The 19,883-nt window shown below is 37.8% G+C and overlaps 1 protein-coding gene across 2 annotated transcripts in view; it reads left to right on the top strand.

Moving 5' to 3' along the window:
• The window catches only part of ADCK1 (aarF domain containing kinase 1), a gene marked incomplete at its 5' end in the record, with an annotated part of 125,004 nt that extends 105,838 nt beyond the window's left edge, over positions 1 to 19,166 (top strand). For both annotated transcript variants that reach the window (XM_083375478.1, XM_083375479.1), the window contains 6 exons: positions 1,620 to 1,778; positions 4,771 to 4,887; positions 14,550 to 14,699; positions 15,444 to 15,641; positions 17,417 to 17,610; positions 18,838 to 19,166. In XM_083375478.1, the coding sequence (XP_083231604.1) occupies positions 1,620 to 1,778; positions 4,771 to 4,887; positions 14,550 to 14,699; positions 15,444 to 15,641; positions 17,417 to 17,610; positions 18,838 to 19,006 (987 nt within the window). In that variant the 3' untranslated portion in view covers positions 19,007 to 19,166. The remainder of the gene's footprint in view (positions 1 to 1,619; positions 1,779 to 4,770; positions 4,888 to 14,549; positions 14,700 to 15,443; positions 15,642 to 17,416; positions 17,611 to 18,837) is intronic.
• Positions 19,167 to 19,883: the final 717 nt, after the last annotated feature.

Below are 19,883 nucleotides of genomic sequence, written 5' to 3'. Positions count from 1 at the left end.
GTTCACTTATAACAATAAGGATTCTTTTCCTATTTGCCAAAAGTGGGGATGGTTAGATCATATGACCTCATGTAGGTGTAGGAATTGATCGTGTGCAATGATAGTCTAACCATGAAAGACTTTTGAAATTAAACTACTTTTAGCAACTCTTCTTTGAGTGTAGTTTCAAGGAGTTTCTGGTCACAGAGATTTACCGTATTTAGTTCTTGACGTGGTTGTTATTCCCCAGGTGAAGCTGGTATGTAATTTGGGGAATGCTCTTAAACTTTCAGTTCCTGCTTAATGGACAGGTGGCAGTCTTTCCATAATCCCATATTCAGTGTCAATTTCATCCTTTACTGTATCAGGAACCATTCATATTCTACAAGTAGCCCTTGACTTATAACTCGTTCATGACTGTTTGAAGTTATGGTGCTGAACGAAGAGACTTATGATTGGTTCCTGAAGTTATGGCCATTGCAACATCCCCGTAGTTACATGATCAAAATTCAGATGCTTGGCAGCCTACCTGCATTTACGACCACAGGGGTGCTTCAACTATCCCTCCCATCCACTTCCACTCATTTATGCCCTTTTGGCCCTCAACACTCCCTAGCCGCTGTCACCTTAGCTGGTCCTCACCTGTCTTCTTGTTCCTGCTGCTGACAAAGCATGTTCAGCCTTGTCATTGTGAGGCAGCTACTGATCACATGAGGCTTTCTTCCCAAGGTTGTGCATTTGGTTTCCTCCCAAGATCTAGAGAAGATGGCTTCACATGGCTAGCAGCTGCCTCACGAAAGACCAGGATGAGCGTGCATTGTCAGCAGTGGGAGCAAAAAAATGGCTAAGGTCAGCTGGATCAGTGAAGTGGAGGGTAGTAGAAACCTCGGAGTATAGGATGGCAAGGGTGACTGCCTGGAACTGATCTGAGACACTGGCTTTGCATAATGCTATAAGGGTTTTCTGGGAGGTGGCGGCTTTGTCCTGTGCTACTGGGGCTTCCCAGGACACTATGAATTTGCATGCTGCTGTTGCAGTTTCCTGGACTGCAGGGTGGCCCAAAGGGCAGAGGTTGCAAAGTAGATGGTCGGGGTTAGTTGGAGGCAGTCCCTTACCTTACTGAAGCTTGGGGCTGAAAGAGACCAAGCTTGGATCCTTGGCTAACTACTGGTAGAAATCACTTAACAACAGTTATAGGGAATGCCGGGGTTGCTGTCATATGGTTACATGATGTCGCACTTTATAACAAACTAACAGAATAATAGAGTTGGAAGGGACGTTGGAGGTCTTCTATCTAGTTCAACTCCCTGCTCACACAGGAAACCCTGTACCATTCCTGATAAGTGACTGTTCAGTCACCCATCTCATTCACAGTTTTGCTTTTGGAGCTTTGCTAATTGGTAAAGCTACTCATTAATTTGTTTACAATTTATACTATGGGCCTCTGTGCCTATAGTGTAAAGGTAGTAGGCAAAGGGAGAGAATTATGTGCTTTTATTTCCATTAAACATGGAATCCTTCCTTTGCATCTAGGACAGTTCTGGATTTATATGGATGTACTCCTATTGCACGTAAGTTGTCTCCCTGTGCTAGTTATCTGTGGCATAGTAACCAGCTAGGTTATTGATTTATGATTTCAGATCCTTGTCTTGGTTGTGAAGCAAATCTTCCCAGACTTTGAGTTTATGTGGTTAGTGGACGAAGCTAAGAAGAACTTGCCTCTTGAACTTGATTTCCTTAATGAGGGAAAGAATGCCGAGAAGGTAGCCTACATGCTCAGATGCTTTGACTTCCTAAAGGTATGATGTATATGTGATTGTATGGATGCTCATATATACAGTAAAACCTTGATTCAATGGGCAAGCAGGTTTTCCTACCATTCGGCTGCAGTCAACCCACCTGTAATTTGAGTCAACTGGAGATAAGCCGTTGTCCTGGATAGCATTGGAGATTTCCTATCACAACAGTCCTTTTTCCAAAAATGCATGTACTGAATATTTACAGCATTCATTCAGATGACCATGGGTATTACTGCCATGGGTACATAGCTGGATTGCAAATGCACATCTTTAGGTAAGATATGTGTTTGTTTACAAAGAACACATGTGACTATTTCTTTCAAAAGCACTGAGCCAGGCCCAAAGTCATCTGATCTTATAGGATTGAACAGCTATTAGTATTGAACAGCTTGGAGCCCCTCCTGTAGGGCCACATACCTGACTTGCATGCATCCGGACAGTCACTATCTGGCAGCAAAGAGATAAAGAATAGAGAAGTATGTTTGTAGCTCAGGGTTGAAATGAGGGGTCCTTGGTGCTCTCTGAGCTCGGTTGTTTTCTTGCAGACACTTCTTTACCCAAACTAGGTACACTGCTGATGTTACCTAGTTTGGGTGATGAAACATCTGCAAGAAAACAGCCGAGCTCAGAGAGCACCAAGGATCCTTCAGATAAAGAATCTGTTAACTGTGTACTGTCAGACAGTAATCATCTGAATTTGAACAACCTGGATAGAGTTGCCCCACCTTTCTCAACCTGTATACATGGCCCAAGCATTTTCAGTGTTGAACAGAGCCTGGGAATTTATTTATTTATTTATTTAATAATATTTATATACCGCCCTTCTCCCGAAGGACTCAGGGCGGTGAACAGGGCAAGAATAAAAAATACAAAGTTACAAAAATTAAAAAAGGATTAAATATATGCCCACTAAAACAGTAAATACAATATTAAAACATCAATAAAAACAACAATAAAAAACCCCACCAATCCCCCATCAGGCCAGGCCGGCTTGTTCGAATAAGACTGTTTTTAGATCGCGACGAAAGGAGTGAAGATCGGGCGCGATCCGGAGCTCAACCGGTAACTGATTCCATAGCTCCGGGGCGCCCACAGAGAAGGATCTCCCCCTGGGGGCCACCAATCGACATTCTCTGATCGGGGGCACCCTGAGGAGGCCCTCTCTGTGGGAACGTACAGGGCAAAGGGAAGTTGATGCTCCACTCAGGTTGAATGCTGAAGCAAACAGGCCTTTAAAGGGCAGAAAAAGCCAAAAGCTGATAGCTCATTCTAAGTGGACCTTTATCACAAATGTTGCACCTATGTCCATGGCTGGTGTAACAACTTGGAAAGTGTGAAGCAGATCCCCATGGAGACCGCCAGTCACATCTTTGCTGGGTGAAAGAGCCGCTGCAGTATTGATTCAGGGAACAATAACAAATTATTGCAAAAATGGCTTAATAATAGATTTCTCCTGTCCAGCTTGTCAATTCCAAGACATTTTCATCAACACTAAAGACAGCAAGGGAATTGTATTACTGTGTAATTTTTTTTCCTTGAGGGATGGGGAACCCTGTGGCACAGCGCGGAAGTAGATTTCTCAATGTGAACCCAGTTAAGCTTGTAAAGCCAAAGATAAATTGTTTCAACACACAGGCATTAGGGCCCAATGTCTGTGCATATTTTAAGCTTGCCAAAGACTATGATTTTGTGCAACTGAGACTTAACAAAGCTTAGTAAGATCCATTGGCTGTTGTAAATTTTGAAATAAGGATAAGCGTTGATTTTAGGATTAAAATAAGCAATGCCCTTTTGGATCAGTGGATTTAAGGGCCAATGTATAGTAACATCAGGATATATATATATATATTTTAAAAAACTGTTAGCATCAGGAATCAGTGGGTTTTTTTTAAGTGAAAAACGAAAAGAAAATTTAGAGATAATTCTGAGCAGGGTTAGAAGAAAAGGGTCCTTACCTTTCTTCATGTCCTCTGAATGACAGCAACAGAAAAAAGTCTTTAGACTTATATACCGCTATACAACACTTTGCAGCACTCTCTGAGCGGTTTAAAATGTCAGTTTGGGTTCTTATTTTACAGACCTCAAAAGGATGGAAGGCTTGGAGTCAACCTTCAGTCAGGATCATTATTTTATTTATTTTTCACATTTTGAACTGCCCATCTCAGAGATTACTAGTAATGTTTGCGGTTATGATAGCAGTGTTCGTAGAACATGCTCTCCTATAGCTAAGTGAACTGTATTAACCCAATTGCATCAGTTCTTACTACACTACCAAATTATAAAGTAACTGTAATATTTTCTTTGACTAAGAAACTTGCCAGTTTTTGAAGCCAAGTCCTGGATTCTTCGGAGCAAGTATGCTATGCACAGAAGCGAGGTGTTGTGCTGTATCACTGAACTTAGGTTGTCCAAGGCAGATCTGAATTGGAATTCAAGTTTCTGAAATTTAGCATCGGCTTTTGTTTTACCAAACTGCAATACATTTAGAGAATGGTCTGTGGCTGGGAATATGCAGTACTTTATAACTGGTTTTTTTATTAAAGAGTTTTAAAGTTTTACAATACATTTTAAACATAAACATAACATACATTATCAAATACATTTTAAACATAACCCCAATTCCCCTCGCTCCCCCCCCCGACTTCCCAGAGCTGAATACAGGGTATTGCCTTTAACAAACTTAAACTAAAATATGCTAAATAACTATATTTAAACTTTAAATCCTGTTTTTTTTTACAATTACAATTACTGTTAGCGAAATATTTCCAGTCCTGAACTCTCTTAACTATTTCCTGTAGCTACTCTTCAAGGGATGAAGAAAGGTTAATTTGATCTGGATGAATCTACTTACATATTCATATTTCTAAGACAAAAAGGACCAGTCTGCTCAAGTGTTCCTATCTCATGCTAAAAAAAAAAGATGGCTTGTCTACTTTTAGCTTCCTCTGCTTCCCTTAATATCCTTCAGAGTCTTAAGAGTCCTCTGTTATAGGTTCCAAAAATTTATTGGGAGCTTTCAACAAGACGTGTTCTTTTCATGGAGTTCATGGAAGGTGGACAAGTGAATGACAAGGAGTACATGGACAGAAACTGCATCAATGTCAGTGAGGTAATATTCCTTTTGACTATGTCAGCAACCAGTGAAGGTGAGCTAAAAGTGTGCTGTTTATGATATTCAGTGGTGACATCTGAAAGGTTTAATTAAGTTGAGCTCTTTAACGTTGAGAGTTTCCAGAATTTAGGAGTTTAAGAGTTATTGAAATTTGGGGAATAATGACACAAAGGCATACCTAAGGGTTGCATTATTGAAAAGAATTAAAACATACATTCAGAAGATTAACCTGCAACAGAGTTAATTTTTTAAGTATAATGCTGTAATTGTATTCATTCACAGAAACTACTAATTCTAATCATTATCACACATATATTGAAAGCAATAGTGTGGTTTAACTGTCCTTATGGAAATTGTCCAAGGGGTAGAGACAAGCAGTCATAGAAGTCTAAATTATGTTGTGACATTGCCAAAACCAGTTGACTATATTAAGGTAGATTGTCATGTTGTGTTTCCTGATTGGCTATGCTATTGATGTAATTATTCTCAGGAAGAAACCAGAAAAACATTTTCAGGTAAGAAAATAAGGGATGGCGGGGGGGGGGGGAGAGCTGAGAATTGTATAATTGGTTGTAGAAACTATTTCAGTACTATATCCTTGTGACTTAGTTTTTGGCTTATAACAGGAAGTACACCACTCCTCAGAGTTCTACATACAAATTTGGTGTTCAAATACCATTTCTACTATACGCACCACACCTTTACCCTAATCAGGAATATATGTTTAGAGATGTCACACTTTGTTCCAGATGTAGTCATATTTCATAGCCTGATGCATTTCTTGATTATAGGATGCACGTGGCTGGCTATTTGTGGATTAAAGTGTATGTGATTTTTCAGGGAAGAGGCTTAGTTTTATATGCAAAAAAATAGGGCAAATTGAGGCTGTCAGATTTGCCCTCCAAGTCAGTGAATTCTGACTGAATTAGTGCTGCCTGATTTTTTCCCTGTGCACTATTGATGAGCGTCAAAATGCCATTTGGCTGACTAGCTATCAGAGTGCTCCAGCATAAAATCAATTGTACTTAATCTGTCTGTCTCTGAAACTGTTATGCTCCTTTCCCATCATCTTTTTATGCTGTGGCAGAGGTCACTCAACTTCATTTATATACATTCCAGCCTAAATTCAGAACTCATTATCTATTAAAAGCCAACATCTATATATTTTCCTACTTTCCACTAGAAAGAGTTATTTGCAAAGGTAAGTAAGCACTCCCAAATTACATTAATTCACTAATTGGCAATAACATAAAGGGGAATTGACATGCAGAATAACTGCTTCTATGCCTTTGTTGCTTCGTGTGTGTTTGTGCTTTGAGTCTCAATATTTGGGATCACAGAAGCCACTTGTGTCAAGGAGCAGGTTTAGTAACAGCCTCTGTGTTGTCCTTGCCTAATTATTTTATTTTATCCCTTATAAGTGGTGGTTTCAGACCCCCCCCACCTGAAACCACCACTTATAAGGGATGAGTATATTATAAAGTATGTGAAACTTATACTTTTTCAGGTTAGTCTGAAAAAGAGCCAGGTTTTGTTTAATAGATTCACTAAAGAAAGGGGTTTTTTATATCTGGAAAAGAAGTAGATATAGTAGACCACTACATATACTTTGGCCAATGGATCTCAGTGGAAGGTGATACAATAAAGGGAATTGAATGGCGTGTTAAATGTGGTTGGCAGGCATTCAGCAAGCTAAGCATAATTTTCAAGAACAACCTCCCCCTATGCCTGAAGAGAAAAGTTTTCAATCAGTGTGTGCTACCTGCTCTAACATACTGTATACCAGTGAAACATGGACACTAACCGCACAATCGATACAAAAATTATAAAAAGAGCCATGGAAAGATACATGCTCGGCATTACAAGACAAGATAGAAAGACCTGCACATGGATTAGAGAACAAACGAAAGTATACGATATCATTAAGAAAGTAGAAGAATTGGAATGGAAATGGCTGGTTACATAGCAGGAAGAACTGATGGCAGGTGGACCAAGGCAGTCCACTTGGTAAAAAGTGTCCATAAAAGAGACCTAAAATTAAATGGATTGATGACATCAGCAAGTATTGTAGGCCCAATTGGCAAAACAAAGCTCAGGATGATGAAGTGGTGGTTATTCATTGGTATGAAGAAAAGTACAGCTCTTAGGTCACTGTGGTAGAGCTGATTTAAAAAGAATTCTTCAGATTGGATTCTTTGTACCATTTTTCTGAGATGGTAGTTTTTATATCAGAGGACAGCGTTTTGTATGAACACATATGTTGTTAATATTAAGCCACTGTCTTGAACCTTTCTCATTGTGTGCTAAGGGATTGTTGGAGTTGTAGTCAAACACCTGGATCACAACAGATTTCTGCCTCTATTCTGAACTTTTAATAAGATGTTTCATACCTTCCTTGTATAAGTTTTAGATTTGCAGCATATAATGTAGGTCCTTTCATTTTAGAACCTGAGCACTGCACAGTTTTATTAATAACCTCTTATTATTTTCATTATTACAAATGAGGGTTAGTGCACATTCATATCATAATTGTTTTTCTTAGAACTAACATTTGTTTTATGCCTTTAGACTGAAATCTGAAGTATTTTTATTTTAAGTTTATTTTGTATTAGGTCTTCACCGTGGCTTGTACAATTATATTCAAGAGTTGATTAACAAATACTATAAATTAATACAGGTTACCTTTATGCACACTAAGACATGTTTTACAGTCTTGCTAAGAGAAAATAGGAACCTGCCTTATATCAACTCAAAAGCATTGATCTTTTTATCCAGGCAGCACAACCTGCTATGATTGGCAGTAATTTTTCGTCAGCCACATTGAGATTAATTTTGTATTCTCAGAGTTCTGAGGATTAAAGTGGAATCTTGTGTACTAGTGTTGAGCTATACAATCCTAGGGCATTCTGGGCATTGATGTCCAACATATCTGGAACAGATTCAGTCAGAGAAAGAAAACATGACACATCACTGTGAACCCATGATTATAGCCGGACGACGTTTCTTCAGAAAAGTTTTTAATCATATTTAATTGGGAGAGACTGAAACAGATCATCTGTTATACAGTATATTCTTTGCTTTTTCCAAACAAAAGACGCTTGAAAAGCAATCTGACTCTTTCTCTTCTAAATGAAAAGGATCCTTGAGGTGAAAGCTCCCTTCAAACCAGGTTACTGACATTTATTTTATGCCATCTGTAGCAGGATTGTCATTAAAGCTGCCCCAAAGCACATTAATCTGTTTGGATCCATCCAGCTTCTGGTCTGTAATAGCATTTAATCAGAGAAGCTTTTGATTTCTAAAGACAAGTGCAAACACTGAAATATCTGACTGTTGCTTGGTCATGTGTGTGAGCGCAGCCTAGAATGAAAATTAGCTGGGAGACTAAGAAAAAGGGAAAAGTAGAAAGACTGAATGTAGAAAGTGAGGTTAAAGAAAAAGAAGGCCAAGGATACGAGGGACTGAGATATTTCAAGAAAGGAACTGTCTGGAGTCAAATATTTTGGAAGCCAATGTTGGAACAAAAAGTTAAAGTTTTCTTTGGATTGAGTTGGACTTCATGTTTTCTTGACATCAGTATGAAATGATTAACCATTAATTTCTTCCAGTATACTTACACTTCTTAGTCTAGTCTATGGCCTTGTATGTATTATAATCAATGATACTTAGTTTTTCAAAATTGGTCGTGGCTGTCTATTTGTTGCCACTTGCTGTGATATATATCTGATTCATGTAATAAAATTGTAAGGTAGCTAGATTTCCTTTTCTCCACATTTGGGGTGAGATTGGGAGAATGTCAGGGTCAATATTTTAAGTGCTGAAGTTGCTAAGAAATTGCTGATCCTTAACATAAAATACAGAAATGTTTCCATTTTTTGCAACTTGACAGTTTTTACCTTTTTCCAGAGTAGAACTATTGGTAACGTTTTTAACCAGGATAAGAGAAAAATTGGCAGAGTCATAATAAAATAGACGAGTTTACTTGTTGGCCTACCAGTTAGTTTTATAAGTAACAGAAGAGGTTTGTGCAAAAAATCTAGGTTTTTAAGATTACTTTTCTGAAGAGATACTCCCTGTAGCAAATTCACAATTTTATATGCCACATGTACACTTTTAGCAACTCCTAAACTCCCAGTGAGGGTCAAACAATAGGATTTTAAAGCAATATTTTTTAAAATACTAACATCAATCAAGATTAAAACTTTGCTTTTTGATGAGAAGTGGTGAGTACCTCTGTGTCCCTCTTTTCCATCCCACTCCAAACTGAGAATATGGAGAGAAAACACCAATTTCTAGCTATTTTTCTGGTACAAATAACAGTTCCCAGTTATAAAAAAAAAGAACAAGAGGCAAAGGGTTAAGGATCCCAACCCCTTAACCATGAAACGTGTCTGAATTGGGTTCCTTCTGCTGATCATTACAGAAAAAGCATCCACTCCACTCCCCATTGTTTGTTGATTATTTGGGTGCCATTGAGTTAAATTTGATAATAACTGTAGGCAAATACTCATTATTTTTCTTGTTTCTGGTAATAATACATAACTATTTCAAGAATATTCCTGCAATATATATATATATATATATATATATATATATATATATATATATATATATATATATATATATATATGTTGTGCAATATATTTCAATCTGGCCTAACTCTGCTTGATTGGTGTTCTTGCATTCATGGTACTGTTGATAACTATCCCCACATTCATAAGTTGATGGCTTCTCATATTATTTTCTTTGCTCTTTCTCAGACCATTATTTTAACTATTTTGTTCTTGTCAGCGAAGCATCCCTACCTTCATCATTTTATCAACCTTAGGCATTGCCTTGCTTTTTAAGCATTGATTTTCTTTTTATTTCCCAGCATATTGTCCCTCTGTAATCTGGATCTCAGCAAAAAAGACTTATTTACCATTTTCACTTCTTTGCCATCAACTATAAATTAACAGTAAGTCCATGGTTTGACACCACCAATATTTCTCAAACTTATGTTCTTAAAATAATTCTAGTTCATTGTAAAGATTCCTTAGAAAAGTAATCAAGGGGTTTGCTTTGCCCTTTATCCAGAATATATTTCACATTTTGACATGATCTACATAGTCAAAAGCTTTGCCATTGCCAATGAAACAAAGAATTCAGCCTTTAATATATTGTGAATTTTGTTTTGGTCAGCCATCATATATGTGGCTAACAAATGATGTTAAATATGTGCAGCAAGAAGCCAACTCTGGATCTTGCTCATCTGATCTGATTAGCAAAATTTCTAGCTTATTCTGTATATAACCTCATTATCTCTGTCTCTATTGATAATAGCTCTGTTCATTTAGATTTTGTTGTGCATGTTTTGTACTTCTAGAAAAATATACAATATTACTGATTAGAACAGTTAATTCCATATGGTTACCATAACCTATAATTTTCTGCTCCCATCAGTTAGCTTCCACAGTCCTAGAAATAATTTTATGTGTTTCGTGCTGGATTCAGGGTTATTCATACTAAGCAACAATCGTTATACCAATAGTAAAAAAAAAAGTAAACTGAATTTATGCAGCCACATGTGATTTGCATTTATAAATGCATACATAAATGCTATTATCCCCTGCAATCTGAAATATTAGATTTCACTTAGCTGCTTCAGAATATTTCCAGTTCATTTGACTGAAAGCGTTGACCACGCCAAACATTCTGCTGCTTTGAATTTAGAAATGGGCTTTTTACTCTGTCAGTGTCCATCAAATTTGTGGCCAATTATTAACTGTAAAGTATCCTAAAGTCTCAGGCAAACATTTTTCCAAATGCACAACAAATCTATGTAATGTTGGACTGTAACTTTCCTAAAGAAAAACCCCTCGGGGTTTTTTGATTAATGTTTCTATAAAACTCTATAAAATTAACACTGGGTGTTGCTGACATGGTCAAGACGACATGTTCAGCCACCTACATCCTTCACTGCCTTTGCTAATTTCACACCAGTGTCACTGGGGAGCCCGCAGTGGTGGATTTTTTTAAAACAATCAACATGTTTACTAATCCAATTAACCTTCGATTAAGGTTTTAAAATCAACACTATTCTTTTGGCCTGAGGAGGTAATATCAAGCCCTAAGAGATGAGCTACACCATGACCTTTACTTTTAATGAGATCAATAGAAGTTAGTGTCGCCATCCCTTAAAATAATTGGCAAATATTATGGCTGAATTAGAGCCAATGGTTAGCAGGTTTTCTAAATTGGAACAGACAGGAATAAACAGACATGTTGGTTCCCATCTTGTACCACTTGTTCCATGGTAGGCAGGGAGATTAGATCATTACAACATCAGTTTGTTTCCAGATATAGTAACATGAAATACCTCCAGGCTAAAATCTCTATATTTCATATGATTTCCTTTAGAAAAAACCCCAAACAAAATTCTAGTTTCTGTGGGCTTTTTTTTTAATCCCATTTATATCCCGCCCTTCTCAGAAGACTCAGGGCAGCTTACAATCTAAAGCACAAATCAATGTGCTTAGCAATAGCCTTCATTCTATGTATATGCCTGCTTATTAGGGCTTTCGCCCCCCCAGCGGCATTTTTACAAAGTCAGCTTATTGCCCCCAACAATCCGGGTCCTCATTTTACCTACCTCGGAAGGATGGAAGGCTGAGTCAACCTTGAGCTTGGTGGGACTCGAACCTTCACTAATTGCTGGCAGCTGGTGTTACTTAAGGAGGCATTAGCCCACTGCTCCACCAAGGAATGGAGTAGCAGCTTGTAAACCTTATATAAAGAGTTATGCTAAAATTCATTGATGTGTTCCTTGTACAGGGATGGTGGCTAAAATAAGATGAACACAATCCTTCCTCTGCAGAGACTGTCCCTGTGTTCTTCAGAAGCAATATATTCTATGACCTAAAAGATTTGTGCACTGCTTCAGACAGACCTTTAACTATTACAATATGCCCTACTATTCTAGTAATTCTGTAGTATATCCCTAACGTATCATCCTGAAAGCACTGCATGCTTTTGTGTGTTTTTATTTTCCTTAATGAGGACAATTTTAGTTTTGATTATTTAGGCAAAAAAATTTAGCATGCTATACAAATCCTTAATAATCTGGATGTTCAGTATAATTTTGCTTCCATAGTTTTAGGAGGAGTGGCTTTGGCAAATTTGTGACACTTAACCTTCCTTTCTTACTCTGTACCTCCTAGATTCTGACCACCTGCCCTAACATTTGAACTGTTATCATAATCATAATATCATTAACATATTTTAAAATTAACCTATTACCTATTTTTTAATCTTTTCCTTTTCAAGGAATTATCTATGAATTGCTATTGTCATCTATTTGGCCCCTGAGAAGGGAAACCAATATGCAAAGCAATCCTAAACAATGCTTAGTATACAATTTTTGAGCAATTATTCTTTAGAAACAATCTTTATACATTAGTTATCTTAGCTGACTTTAAAAATTCACTAAAAGAATATCTTATTTCATTGGCTTTGTTCACATAACATACTTAGTCATACAATACTTCAGTTATCAATCCAGTTTTATGGGTTTATACAATGATATAGTGTCATATAGAGCCTTGGTGGAGCAGTGGGCTAATGCCTCCTTAAGTAACACCAGCTGCCTGCAATTAGTGCAGGTTCGCATCCCACCAGGCTCAAGGTTGACTCAGCCTTCCATCCTTCCGAGGTAGGTAAAATGAGGACCCAGTTTGTTGGGGGCAATTAAGCTGACTTTGTAATAATGCCGCTTGGGTGTGTGTGTGAAAGCCCTAATAAGCAGCCATATACATAGAATGAAGGCTACTGCTAAGCTTGTAACCCGCCCTGAGTCTTCAGAGAAGGGCGGGATATAAATGGAATTAAAATAAAATAAAATAAATATCAGACACTATAGCAATAGCAATAATACTTAGACTTATATACCACTTCATAGTACTTTACAGTACTTTAAGCGGTTTATAGAGTAAGCATATTGCCTCCAACAATCTGGGTCCTCATTTTACCAATCTTGGAAGGATGGAAGGTTGAGTCAACCTTGAACTGCTGAGAATCGAATTGCTGGCAGTTTGCAGAATTAGTCTGCAATGCTGCTGCATTCTGACCAATGCGCCACTACGGCTTAATGTATTTAACTAGCTTGTTCATTGTTTCATGTAAATACTAAAAGGGAAATAGTGATAATTTTATATTATGGAAAGAAATCTTTCATTGTTATAAGCTTAGGAATGTTGATGTGAGGCAAAAGGTACAAACACCTAAGAAGATTCACAATCATATAGCAAGTGTGGTAAACAACTGTCCATGTGCTCAAAACAATTGCAATGTTTGAAGATAAGTTGAAGTCAAGTATGTAAAAGTCCTCATATCTATTTTAGCTATTTTTATCATTCCATTAGAATGGATGAGTTTTGGTAAATTTAACAAAAGTAATTAACTAATTGTGTGGATGATACCTGACAAATTTATAAGTCATAGCTGTGGTAACACAAGTGAGTGATTTCTAACCTTGTGTGCCCAGTGGAAAGATATGGTCAATTTGAAATGATATAGAATACAATAAATAGTGCTCTGAAGTCAACGTGTTAGCATTGGTACAAATTCATATGTTATATTATTTTTCCTTACAAAACCTGGGGGGGGGGCAGTAAGTGGGATGGATTACTCACAGATAATTCTCATTACACCCTGATCATACTGTCGATTCCTTGGTAGAACCTCTGCTAATTAAACTGCCTATATAAACAAATTATGTTTGTAGGGTAGAAGTATAAAAGATTTTAAAAATCAGGTACTCCATTTATTTTTCCATTGCTATATTCTTAGTTTACAGCTTCTTTTTTCATATCAGTATATGTGAAATTCAGGTTTCTTTACTTCATGCTGACTGGCCAATTGGTCCAGAAAATTAAATGTTAGACCTGCTATTTCCTAATTATTCATCCTTTCATTAGTACAGTGTAATATTTTGACATGCATCCTTTTTTTAACCAATTGGATTCTGTTCGTGCTTGAAGGCAAGCTCAAAAGAAGTAAATGTAGTCAAATACATCTGAGTCATATTTTACTGGAAAATGTTGTTTTCTAGTCTCTGGCAGGCACAGATTTACAGTTCATTTCAGATAACACTTTACCTATAGGCTCTCATTCAGATTCACAACTGTATGTGGATGGTCATGCAACAATATATCTGAGCAAAAACAACATACAACTTACCTCAATATAATTTTTTACATTTATATTTTTCATCTTCTCTGATAACTCACTTGTAGCTATTCAAGTGCACACACAAACAAGCAAGGTCTCCTTAGTAAGGAGATTTATATTTGGGGAACTCACTCACCCTGACACATATTGCTTGTGTATGCTCTGGGCACCAAGAGTGTGCTTTGTGATTAATTTTGACGAACATGTTTGCATTTCTGCTAGCATAGTTCTAGTTCTACCCAGATGAGGGAAAGATAACGTAAATGCATTCTCTAAGTACACATGTTGGTTGATGTCATTTTCTCTTGAATATCTTATGCCATAAAAAGGAATTAGCCAGCTACTTCTCTGCCATTCCAATAGGTGGTACTGCTCTGAACTAGGTTATAGTCCTATGCTCCCTGATATTGTTGCTTTTGAGGATCTTTCATCTCCATCTTCTCTCTCCTCAGATCTCTCGCAACCTGGGAAAAATATACAGTGAAATGATCTTTGTGAATGGTTTTGTGCACTGTGATCCACATCCTGGCAATGTCTTGGTGAGGAAGTGTCCAACTACAGGCAAGTCACACATTATACTTCTGGACCATGGACTCTATCAGGTACGTAGCTGGCTTGTCAAACAGAGAGATAATGAAGTCCGGTTTTGTCATTATGCAGCAACATTTGACCACATGTAGGGAGAAATCTTTTTAGTATGGCAGCAAACAGCAGATTATTTCCATGAGGTGCCCTTTCTACCTGCAGGAGATAGATATTGTAGTAATGCCAAGAGTAGCTGAGCGGAAAAGCCTATTGGAGAGAGAGGCTGCACTAAGGTTGGGCAAATACAGCTCTAGACTGCATGGGAAAGAAAGCAGTGTTAATATTTCACCTGGAAATTGAAGCCAAATTTAGAATATAAGACAGGTTCTTGACTCAACGGTTTGTTGATTGGGAGCCACCCAGAGTTCAATATAAGATCGGCACATATATAAATGTTCTAAAGAAATATATTTTTAAATAAATAAGAGATGCCATACATGCTCACCCAATGCTCCAGAATGTAAATCAACTGTCCATATTGGTACGAAACAAGTGTCTCAGGCCATTTAATTCCTCCAAGAACAATCTGTACTGAGGAGTCCTTGGTTGCTCTCTGAGCTTGCTTGTTTTCTTGCAGACTTTTCATTACAGCATTACCTAGTCTGGGTAATGAAACGTCTTCAAGAAAACAAGCAAGCTGACAGCAACCTCATTTCAACCCTGAGCTACAAATATTCTCCTTTATTGGTACAATCTGTACTTGAGTCCACATACTGTTTAATAATATTTTGCGCCTTTGGGATTGTCGTCTTCTTCTTAAGGTCCTGACTGACAGCTTCCGCTTGGATTACTGCCGACTTTGGCAAGCCCTGATCAAGGCAGACATAAAGCAGATAAAAAAATATAGCCAGCGCCTGGGAGCAGGTGACCTGTACCCCCTGTTTGCTTGCATGCTTACAGCACGTTCCTGGGACTCTGTCAACAGAGGCATTGATCATTTGCCCATCACAAGTAAAGAGGTACATTTTCTTGTGATAATGGATTAAAAAGAAAGTAACACGCAAAAATGCCACGCTGAAGATTCACTGCTGCTTCAGTTAGAATAAGCCTGGCAGCTTACATTATGCTGAGTCTGCTGTCTCCTAATTGCCCAATAACAGTTTCAGACTGGGGATCAGCCATTCCCAAATGGGGTTTTCTGCATAAAATACATAATGCCTTTCGCTGCCTTTACCAGTATAAACCAGTTCTTATGCTATATTTTTAATATAGTATAATATGTATTGTGTAATAAATATTTAATATAGTCTTGTGCTGTATATTTAATGTAGTATTTTAATATAGTATACAAATATTTTTAAAATATTTTTAATATTTCAATATGGTATTTTAATGTAGGTAATTAAGGTGTCAGGCTTGGACCAAAGAAACTGGGATCCAAATCTCAGCTCAGCCCTGAAGGTCATTGCATGACATTGAGTCAGTTGTTGTCTCTGAGCAAAGCTTCTCTCTGGAGATTGCCTTTGTACAGATAAAATTAAGGGAGACCTTCTATATAAGCTAGGGACGTGGTGGCTCAGTGGGTTAGGATGCTGAGCTTGTCGATCAGATGGTCGGCAGTTTGGCGGGTCGAATCCTGAGTGTCGCGTAACAGAGTGAGTGCCTGTTACTCGTCCCAGATTCTGCCAACCTAGCAGTTCGAAAGCACGTAAAAATGCAAGTAGAAAAATAGGGACCACTATGGTGGGAAGGTAACAGCGTTCCATGCGCCTTTGGTGTCTAGTCATGCCGGCCACATGACCTTGGAGACATCCTCAGACAAGCACTGGCTCTTCGGCTTTGAAACGGAGATGAGCACCGGCTCCTAGAGTTGGAAATGACTAGCACACATGTGCAGGGGAACCTTTACCTTTACCTCTATATAAGCTGCTCACAAAATGCAACTAAGTAGATAAATGCCATCAGAACTATCATAGGGGAAACTCTAAAATTCTTTTTAAAAAGGGGACATAAATCAGAGATGAAACATATGCTCTGTGTAATCAGAAAACTCTCAGATTTTGCATTTCCTTTTGAAAAGACCTTGGCTTCTCTAAGAAATCTTCTGTTGGTCATGGTAGACAGTGCTGACAGTCTATGTGAATCTCTTCCTTCCTGGTCTCCCTTACATTTCTAATGTCAGAACCCATATCTTAGGGATCTCTTCACCCCTCCTGACCCAATCCTTTTCTTTTCTCTTTCAGCCTGACCCAAACCTCACTCTCTCCTCTTCCTGGGTTCTGCCATACTCCCGGAGGGGAGGGGGGAGTGCTGGTGGGTTATTGCCTTGACTTCCTCTACAATGTACAATGTAACACTTTGCTGTTTTTGCAATATTTCTTCTGTGAACTTTCTCTCCCCCTGTTGTCAGCTAGTAAAGTGGGGGAGGGGGGAGAAGAAAGGAATGCAACCTCCGGCAACTGGTTTATTTCTGTGCTCTCAAGAGAAGGTGCGAAAAGCTGCCAAAACATTGCTACAGCTCGGAGACGACCTGATGTTATTTCCTTTTTCTCACAAGGAACCTAACACCTGGGGATTGGCCCATTTGAACCAACCGGATGAATTATGGGGTGGAGTTTTGCTTGGAACACTTTAACCCATCGATTTGAGTGGGAAATCCTCAGATCCTGTCTATTATGCCTGCTATCAACTTCTTCTAATAAAAGCCCCTTTTGGAAGAAACTGTTTCCACGAGTTCTACTTTCTTAGGATGAGGGTTTGAAGTGGGCCCTGACATTTAATCTGATTATTTCAGGATGTAGAAATCCGGACCAATGCTGCTACTTACTTGCCTCAAATCACTAAGCTTCTCAGCAATGTTCCTCGTCAGATGCTGCTGCTGCTGAAGACCAACGATTTGCTAAGGGGGATTGAATCCTCCCTGCAGACACGGGCTAATGCCAGCTCCTTCCTCAACATGTCTCGCTGCTGCATACGAGCTGTTGCTATGTAAGTCCTCATTCCCAAAAGCACGATTCTTTTTTTTTTAATTTTTACACAAAAAATCCACAAGGGATTTCCAGTCATTGAATCGAACAAGTTAATTTAGCTACTTTAACAAGTTCCATTAACTTCATCAACCATTCCTCCATTAACAAATCTTTCCATCTTTGTGCATGTAATAATCTTGTTGCAGTTATCATATACAAAAACAATCTTCTGTGGTTCTTTTCTAACATAGCCATGTTAATTGGCTATGTGATTCCTGTTTGCAATGACTTTGAAATGCAGAAGTTACAAAAAGTCAGCTTGGTGCATTTTTCTATGCAGTAGACAATACTGTAGTAGTAGTAAAATATATATTGGTTTTATGCAAATACGTTCAAAGAGATATTTTGCTTTGTGAGTGGGCATTTATGAGGCACTTCTCTAAATCATTAAAGTAGCTACTCCCAGCTATCTAAACAAACATGTAGCTATTTCACTTCCATGTTTTCCAATTGAAACAAAATTGACATGCAATGCATATGGGAACAGCTAGAAGCAGCTTACAAAATAGTGATGTGAGTTTGGAAAAAAGCACAGCTGCTTCACTGATTCCAACGGTTAATTTGTATATCTTTCATATTGTTGTGAAATGCCTTTTTCAAAGCATTTGTCCATTCGTGATATTTATTATCTGCTGTTGTCTCAAAATAGCATAAGGAAATTCAATTAAAGTGGAGAAAATTGTTTACAGAGTTGTAAACATAGCATACCATTCATCACTTGAGGAGAATACCAAATGGGGCTTGGGGGTGTTTGGTTCTTTCTGTGGAGGTATTTCTGTTTTACCTGTCATCTTCATCAGTCTTCTCTCCTGTTCACTCTTACCTGTTCTCTCCATCCCCACCTTCAAAGTAATTCTGAAGAGTCTGTGCTTCCTCTCACAGTTTTTTCTATACAAGATTAAATAATTCATTTTCTTCTTCTCCTTTGTATTGCTACTGATGTCTTTGTCTCACTCATTCTTCTTATAAAGCATAGAGTAATTGGAGAACTTAATGCAACAGTAGATGAAGAGATGCACTTTTGAGTCCCATATGAGAAGAGCTACTGGGTAAATCAGTAAACACTACGTTTACTGTACTCAGTTGAAATTACAAAATAGTTTGTATTTTAGAAATTGTTTCTTTCTAGGTATTTTATTGTTGCTTTATAAGGCAGTTAATGAATTTCTTTTTGTGTTTTGCTCAGGTATCAAAGGAGCAAGAGTAACTCGCTGTTCAGAAAGGCCCAGATATCCCTTTCTGAGGCCTTCAGCTTGTGGCAGATCAACCTGCACGAATTGTTTCTATGGCTGAAAGTATCCCAACTGGGAAAGTGGGTTATTGCTTTCGTGAAGTGGATGCACTGTTCTAAGTAGCTGAAGAATGTGAATTGGTGAAGCTGGCCTTGATTTTGTTTTGCCTTTCTCAATGGTGGCATTCACTTCTTATTTATTTTTCCTGTAATGTTTTTGGTGCTTCTTCATGTATACTTTACATGGTGCTATAAATTCATAGTATTTTGCAGGGTCATTTTTGTAAAAATAGGAAGTACAAAATGACAGCTAGAATGAAAAGAAGCCAGACACTTGCATTTCCAAATATAGTGCAAGGGAAGCGGTAGGCCTTTGGAAGTCCTCCAGGTAAAATCTCAATAACCCAAATTAATTTTTATGGGGGCCTTCTTTTTTAAAAAAAAGGGAAACTAATTTATGAAACACAACTTTAAAATCTCCAAAGAACAGTGAACTTTTAGAAGTACTTTATGGTCATCTTCTCTAAGTTCTACTTTTAAGATATTTTAGACTATAACTACAGTTGGCCAATAGTTAAATATCAGTTGAAGTTTAAACCATGTTGAAGATATCGAGTTGGACAAGACTGTCCTTTGGGTTTCTTGAGCTGTTGTACTACACGATAACCATATTAATGTATTCTTATCTCTCCTGAAAGATGCCAAAACAAAATGGAAATCACATGGACAAGGAACTATAGCCAGGATAATTGAATAGGTATCTGTTTTGGGAAGGAAAGCCTAGGGTTGAAGATCTGTTTTCTTAACTAACTTTTAAATTGTGAGTTTGGGTCATTTTTTGTATATTTTTTATCATAATTAGAGAAATGTGAGCCTTATTTGAAATGTAGAGAATGAAGACAATGTTAAATAGCAACATTGTTTCAAGAATTCCTTTCCAAGTCAAATATTGATTTGGAATATATATTTGTAGAGGAAATATTCACTCATTCCTTACACAG

Source organism: Vipera ursinii (genome assembly GCF_947247035.1).
Source record: "Vipera ursinii genome assembly, chromosome: 1".
NCBI lineage: Eukaryota > Metazoa > Chordata > Lepidosauria > Squamata > Viperidae > Vipera > Vipera ursinii.
This window is presented reverse-complemented; position numbering and strand designations above follow the sequence as displayed.